The 8,193-nt window shown below is 44.4% G+C and overlaps 1 protein-coding gene across 3 annotated transcripts in view; it reads right to left on the bottom strand.

Annotated features, from left to right (window-relative positions):
- Plekhg1 (pleckstrin homology and RhoGEF domain containing G1) overlaps positions 1 to 8,193 on the bottom strand; it is a 220,344-nt gene that overhangs the window by 55,843 nt on the left and 156,308 nt on the right. For all 3 annotated transcript variants that reach the window (XM_029532902.1, XM_021221411.2, XM_029532901.1), the window contains one exon: positions 398 to 498. In XM_029532902.1, the coding sequence (XP_029388762.1) occupies positions 398 to 498 (101 nt within the window). The remainder of the gene's footprint in view (positions 1 to 397; positions 499 to 8,193) is intronic.

Genomic DNA, 8,193 nt, shown 5'->3' with positions numbered 1-8,193 from the left:
AAACACACACACACACACACACACACACACACACACACACACACACACACGCATACACACACATACACACACACAAATAAATGCAAGAATACTGTAATCATTTGGCAGAAGAAAGCATGTTGAAAATGCAGCACAGGGGTAGTTTCTGGAGACCAAGGCAGTGCGATATTTGGATGTTCTGCTTGCTTTCTGTTATGGACAAAGGATGTCGATGCTCTATCAGGGATGTCGATGCTCTATCAGGGAGATAAGTGGACTCTCTGAGCCAATCGAACAGACAGCCACAACATTTATGAAGCCAAATCAAGGATTATGGACAAAGGTTTCTTAGGTGTCTTCACCCGAGAGAAATTCATAACATTCTTATGTTAAAACAACCTTCCATGCATTAACTTACCTATTGAAGTGGTAGATATCCTGTATATTTCCGAAAAGAGCAGCCCTGTCTTCGGTCGCCAGGGGAAGTTTGGCTTGGTCCCGTATACATTCCAGGTAATCCTGTGAAATCAGTGAGAAGGATGCCTTAGGACAAGATGAATCACTGACATCTATTTTAAATAACCAGTGATACTAATGCAATTATCACCTTTGTCATGGGGTACAAATGAATTTTCTCTCATGAATGAGTACAAGGAGAATGTGTGGCCTCCATTAAAGGATCCACCCTACCTCCAGTCCACCAGAGCGCCCCTCTGTGGATGCTGGTCACTGTTAGTGATAATGTCAGAGTGAGGGCAGGCTATCATTCCCTGTGTCTTTAAGTGATTAAGAAGAACTTCACAGGCCTCAGGAGGTAGCTCAGTTGGAAGGTGCTTGCTGTTCAAGCATGAGGATCTGAGTTCAAGCCCTGGGACCAGCATGAAGATGCCTGTGATGGTGACGCACGCTTTCATCCCGGTACTAGGGAGATGGAGATGGGAGCTTGTCTGGTGGCCAACCAGCCCACTCTGACTTCCCAGTCCCAGCCAATGAGAGACCCTGTTTCAAAAACCAGAGCAGGCAGAACTTGAAGAACAACATCCAAGGTTGACCTCTGGCTTTCCCATTCACTCTCAAACACACTTGAAATGTATACAGTGGGAAATCAAGAAATAAAAAAAAAAAAAAATTCAAAGTGTGATAGAGTTGCATTAGACGAGCCTTTAAGGTAGAAAGGCGTCAGATACTTATATATATAGGTTAAGATTCCCCCACAGAAGATAATTTGGGAAAGTTTAAAATCCAAGCACGTTACTCACTTTTGTTAAGCATTAAGTTCTATGAATGCATTTGGGAATTGGAATAATTTTGTATGTCTAGCACTTAAATGGTTCTCAGATATATCCCACATCTGTCAGACCCCTACAAGGGCGAAACTAACACATCCCAGCTGTTTGAGTTGTCAGGAGAGGGAAAAGTGTATGCTCCAGAGTTCATAACTCAGTGTTCCTCTCTCCCAGCATTCCTGAAGCATGAACTGAGTAGGCAACAAGGACAGAGTAAAGATAAAAGCGAGAACAGATGAAATAATGTAAAACAAAACAAAACAAAAACAAAAACAAAAACAAACCCAAAAAAACCTCAAATATTACAAAAAAAAAAAAACAAAACCAAAACCAAAACAAACAAAAAACCCTCAAATATTACAAAACAAAAACAAAAACAAAAACAAAAAAACCAAAGCGAAACCCAGTCCCCTCCCAAGGCTACCTTGCAGCTCCGCATCCTCCCAAGTACCAGATCTAATCTGCAAGCATTAGGGGGCAGGTGAGTGGCCGCATTGTGGGGTGCGTGTGCAAAGTGACAGGGACAGAGGCCAGCTCCCGGCTGGATCCCATTTTCCAGCAACACATGGTGTGCCGAAGCACCCACGGAAGGAGAAGCTGTGATTTCGCATGCATGGGATTCTCATTTCTTACTTCTTTCCCTAAGTCATGTTCATTCTCTGTCTTTGTTCCTGAAGTAGCGCAGGTCACTGTCTACCCCCAAAAGGCTTTCATTCTGGTCCTTTCCTCCTAAAAGCTTGGTCACACATGACCTTTCTTATCTCTTGAAGCAAGCTTTGTTGGTAACGGCCTTTCTTCTCTCCTCTGTTCTTCCTTCCCTCTCTTTCTGGAACGTCTCATAAGAAAGCAGGCTCATGAGATTTTAGTGTACTTAGCATCAACCCCTACTCCTCAAGCAAAGCTTACTGTGACCATCACGAGTGGGACAGAGGTAAGGAAGTTGTGTATGTACAGAGGAGTTAATGTTCAGCCACGAGCAGCTAAGCACGACGGACCTAAAGGAACAGTACACTTAGAACAACAGGTACAACCTGAACTTCATCCAAAAACAAAACAAAACAAACCACCACTCACTGAGCGCTCATGGAATGGGTCAGTGGCATGGCGTACAGTCCTCTTCCAATAGATACCAAACAAAACGAATTTATGTTTCTGTTAAAATTACACATGGGACATAAAAATGGTTTAATGGCCACCATCAAATATAAACATTTGATAGTAGCTTAGTATGTCAATAGATACTTAGAGCTCTTTATTATTTTTATACTTGTGTGTGTGTGTATCTGTATGTGTGCGCACATACACGAAAGTGTCCAAGGAAGCCGGATGTATCTGGTCCCCCTAGAGCTATAGTTACAAGCAGCTGTGAACAGCTCAACTTGGGCACTAGAAACTGAACTTGGGTCCTCTGGAAGAGCAATAAATGGTCTTAACCATGGAGACACCTTTGCAGTCCCTAACTAGGCATTTTAAAGGGGTATTTTGCATGTAAACTAAAAGTAAACTAGAGAACGTGGCTCCTACCAACACATCAAGCTGAGAGTACAGTTTGGTTGGTGTCTGGGTTGCTAGACTGACATGACTAGCTGCTGCAGGCTGTGAATGAGAAACCCAGTCAAAAACCTTGAAAAGCTTCATCTGGGGTTATAGATAAAGTCTGTTCTCCCCACCCCCAAATCAGATCTCTGAAGGAAAGTGCTTTGAAACCCTGAGAGGTCATGGCAGAGACCCTGTATTTTAAAAGCTGCTTGCTTTTCTTGTTGAGAAGATAGGCCACAAGGAGTCCACGTTTTTGTAGGTCACTCTAGATAAGAGATCAAAGTTTAATGGCCACAACTGGTTCCCCGCTCTGACCATAATTAAGTCTTTTAAATAGGGGACGTTAACCCTGAACCAGTTACTGGAAACTACTGTAGCATATGCTGCCTTGGCAGCTGTAATCATCCACAGCCAAAATGAGAAGCTGGAAACTCGGCCTAATAACAGCTCTGTCTCAGTCCAAATGACGGAGTAGGGACATCAGTGAGCCCTCTGAGAGCCCGTCACACTGCCTAGTAATTTCACTGGCTTCATGTCAGCACCTATGGCCATTACGTGGCTCACGACCAATCCACAGAAGATGTCTTCCTGGGGAAGAATTCTAGGCTAAGAAGGAATTCACTCTCTATCAGGCGGGAGCAAACTGACAGAGACCCTCAGAAAGAGAACTTTCTACCACACGGTTTTCCTACTGTAATTGTAAATGTGCTTTACAGTATCTAGTCTTTACATAGTTTACATCCCTAAGGGTGTCTTCCTTAGATGGCTTGTATGTGACCATCTTCTTCTGACTTTTTATTTGAAAATGTCAAAGTAGAGTCTAACTTAGCACCCGTCGAGGTGTGGCAGTGGACAGGAGGCAGTTTAAACACTGTTTTGGACCCACAATAATGTAAGAACAGAGCCTGAAGGTAACCAGCTTGACACCTTGATAGTCAGTGTGACTATTTTGGTTCTATCAATAAATTTGTTTTTATAGTTGATATGTATTTTTAAAATTAAAATGATTTAAATTTTTAATTTTTTAAAGATGTTTTTAAAAAGATTTATTTGCCGGGCGGGGTGGTGCACACCTTTAAGCCCAGCACTTGGGAGGCAGAGGCAGGCGGATTTCTGAGTTCAAGACCAGCCTGGTCTACAGAGTGAGTCCCAGGACAGCCAGGGCTGCACAGGAAACCCTGTCTTGAAAAACAAAAACAAAAACAAAACAACAACAACAACAAAACAAAACAAAAAAAGATTTATTTATTTATTATGTATAAGAGTACACTGTAGCAGTGAGCCTTTATGTGGTTGTTGGGAATTGAATTTAGGACTTCTGCTAGCTCTAGTCAGTCCCACTCGCTCTGGCCCAAAGACTTATTTATTATTATAAGTAAGTACAGTGTAGCTGTCTTCAGACACACCAGAAAAGGGTGTCATATCCCATTATGGGTGGTTGTGAGCCACCATGTGGTTGCTGGGATTTGAACTCAGGACCTTGGGAAGAGCAGTCAGTCCTCTTACCCTTTGGTCTTGGTGATGATGATGATGTGTATGAGTGCTTTGCCTGCATGTATGTCCGTGCACCATGAGCTTGCATGGTTCCTCAGAAGTCAAAAGAGGGTGTCTGACCCTCCCTGGACCTGTGCTTACAGGTAGTTGTGAGTTTCCACATGAGTACCAGGAGCAGAACCACGCCGCTAACCACACAACTGGCGTACCTTTATTCTTTCTCATTTAATTACTTTGCAAAACCAATAACGAGTGACAAGCTATAAATTGGTATGCGTGCATACACACACACATACACACATGCGCATACACACACACACACACACACACACACACACACACGAAGCAGTTAAAGAAATCCTGCTCTAGATAATCACGCTGCAAAGACACACAAGAGGATGCTACGGCTCTGCAGAGATCCCTGGGACAATTTCTACAAGGTGCTTGAAGGAGCTCAGCCAACGGCTCCTCCATCCTCTCTCTTCTTTGAGATTATGTTTAAAATATTAGAACCTGGTGAGCATGTTACTAGAGACAAAACACAACGAAGAGCAGGCAGTTATTTACATAAAAGGTAGCTATGGTGCCTCCTTATGTTTAAATCCGTCTTATCCTGCACTCTCTTTAGCTTGGAGATACAGAGGAAACTGGAAACTTCTTTCCTAATTGTCTTGCTTGAATTTCAAGCTCCTACACAGTGGACTTCTATAGTGTTTTTGTGTTCAGCCTTTTCTGTTAGCACTTTGTACCCTGCTCTACTCTCGGATAGAGTGCCTACAGTTTCCCTTTTTCTTCATGGTGGTGGTGGTCTTTTATTCTGAAGAGAGCATCTCTTCCATTCCACAGAAGCCACCACGTGGTACTGTGTTGGGATGCCAGTGACACCAGAATGACCTACATTGATATATTGATTTGCAGTGTAGAAGCACACTCCCTTCCACTCGGCCAGTCCTTCCTCCTGTTTTTTTTTTTTTTTTTCTGAGGGCGTTAAGAGTGGGTGCCAAGTTCTAGTTTACAAGCTAGTTGTTTTCAAACTGAATCACACGGGATCCCTTCCTGCAAGGAACTGCCCTACTTGGCTAGCCGAAACGACAAGTGTCAACAAACAGGTCCTTGTACATTTCTGGCTAAAAGACCAATACATGATCAGGAGAGAAGGACCCCACCTATTCAGTACAGAGGAATCACAGGCAAAGGCAGAGGTGGTCCGTCCCAGGAAGGGACTGTAACCCTTGGCAGGAGAGAAGATCTTTTTAAAGAGAGACACTTGTGCTACCAGACTACTGTAGGACAATGGACTCCAAAGGAAAACATTTGCACTAGAATTCCACACTGGGGATGGAGGAGAGAAGAAAGGCTAAAGCCTTGATAATAGCCAGAAGAGAAACTTGCCTCCCAAGGGGGCATCATCCAAAGGCTGAATCAATAACAGGCAGAAACAAACATTGATCAGGATCTCACACATACACACACACACACACACACACACACACACACACACGTGTATGTATGTATGTATGTGTATATATGTGTGTATGGATGTATGTGTATATATGTGGATATATATGAAGATACATATATATGAGGCTACATAGTGATATATATATATATATATATATATATATATATAGTATATATATGTATATGCCATACCACTAAAACTCCCTGCTGCAAAGCAGCTTCCATCAGGCTGCAGTACAGAGGGTACCCCCTCCCCCTGCGAGCCCTAACGTTTTCTTTTTTGTAACTTTTCCCTTTCCTTTCCTCCCATTTCTTTTTCCTCTAGATGCTTGCCAGAAGTCTAAGCATGCTCTCCCAGACTCTGGCCTTTCCCACCTACCCTCCGAAGCTCCCACTGCTGCCCTCCGTCTGACACACACACATCTGGCTTCTGCCAGGCCCCTGCCTGTTGACTTCCATTGCACAGCGCGCTGGCCTAACTCAAATGGCCTGCCTCTCTTCCTCTTCTCTGTCTCCATCTCCCTGGCAGCTGCTGAGATTTACAGCTTGCCTGTTCTGTTTTTCTTTTTTTCCCCAACTGCTAATAATATTGTCCTGGAGCTTCCTTCCAAGTCTATTTCTAAGTTCTTTTACTAACAAAACTATCCAGACTACAATCCGAAAGAGGCCACTCCACGTTCCCTAGCAACAGTGGTAGCAACCAGGGGATGCAATGAGATAAATATTCCAGCATCAGTACCAAAAAGGCAACCATAGGGAGGCTGGTTAGACCAGAGTAGCTACATATGGGAGCACACTCCCTGAACCTGAAAGCAGTGGAGGGAGGGACATTTTAACAAGTGAGAAGGGTGAGGGAAGGGAGAGAGTCCGAGAGAGGCGTGTTTGGATCCGCTGGTCTAGTAATTGCTGGCCTCCAGAGGAGGAAGCCTGGGATCCCTTCCCCTTCTCCACATTTTGTCACTGAGGAGGAATGAGCAGTTCTACCAGCTCCCTACAGGACACTTTACTGTCCACTGAGCTAGCACTGAGTACACAGGACCCTTGGCTTCCTCTTTTGTTGGGTCATTGAAGGGAGGCAGCTGGGCTATGGGCCTAGGCACCCACCATCTTCTATCTTCCATTTGAGTTTTTTTCCAGGTATTGGACCTGCAGAGGCCAAAGTAGGTAGTTATAGTCCTTTCTGAGGGGCTGGAAACATCTCCAAACCAAGGCGACCTTTCTCTGACATCTCTGGGGATTTCTGGTGAGAGGAAACAGAGCCGATTTTGACCTGTCACATGCAGACAGTAGGGTTTTACATAGCTCAGGCTTGTAGTCTGTCCCTACCAGGGGCCAAGCTCTGAGTAGAGATTCTGTTTTGTAGTCACTGTCCTCTGTATAGCATGGCCAGGAATGGCTATGCCTGCTAAGACTGGCTTAGAATCCCAGGCCTCTGACTGAATCCCTACTTGGTCGCCTTAGTATTCTGTCCCTAAGGGAATGGACCAGAAGGCAGCATTAGCCTGAGGATAAAGACAACACACAAGCACAATCTTAAGATTGTGGTGACTTAGGTACATCTCTGAGAAATCAGCAGAACAGGAGTGACCCATGAATAGTTGGCCAAGGGAGTTCTGGCCCATCTATGAAGAGTTGAGGCCCATCTTAAATACACTCTACTGACAGAAAGCAGGAGCTAATGCTTATCCTGTGTTTCCGATTCAATGGCCACAGCACGTGCCTGCTCATGAGAAAGTGGGATCTCAGGGCCAGCACACTTTAACCTCAGTAGACCAGCAGCCTACACTAGCAGGAAAGAACAACCGGGGAGTCCTCTAACCTAGGAGGGGCATCTAACATCTCCTGCAAATAGAGGTTTAGCAAGGAGTGTTGGGGATGCAAGACTTTGGGTAGTGGCGAATACAGTGTCCACCCTGGTGGAGATCAGGCCCTGGTCAAAGGTGAGGAAGAGGCAATTCCACGGACTTGTAAGGGTCTTAAAGTACAGAGCCGGCCATGATGCTTCTTACTTCTCCCTGAAACAATCCCTGAACGTTGGGTAGGAATGGATGTCTAACTCTAACACTAGAAGGGGCTCTTGATCTATTTGGAAGAAGGGTAGTAGATTAGTGGAAGATCTGAAAGGTTTGGCTAGATAAGAAGGGGTGTAGGAGCAGGAGGGTGTGTGGGGAGATGGATGTGTCCACCCATCATCTGTCACCTTTGCATCCACCGATGGGCTCTTGACACAGGAGTAAGCAGGAAAAAGAAGCTTGAAACTCTAAGATGTCATCCAATAACTTTATTATAATGCATTCAGTAAAGGCTTAGAGGTACGTACTATGCTTTATGTTTTGTGTATAGGGGTAGGAAAATGTTCAGAAATGACAATACTGTCCCTATCTCTGTAGGTTCTACACACACACACACACACACACACACACACACACACACA

This window comes from Mus pahari, chromosome 21 (genome assembly GCF_900095145.1).
Source record: "Mus pahari chromosome 21, PAHARI_EIJ_v1.1, whole genome shotgun sequence".
Taxonomy (NCBI): Eukaryota; Metazoa; Chordata; class Mammalia; order Rodentia; family Muridae; genus Mus; species Mus pahari.
This window is presented reverse-complemented; position numbering and strand designations above follow the sequence as displayed.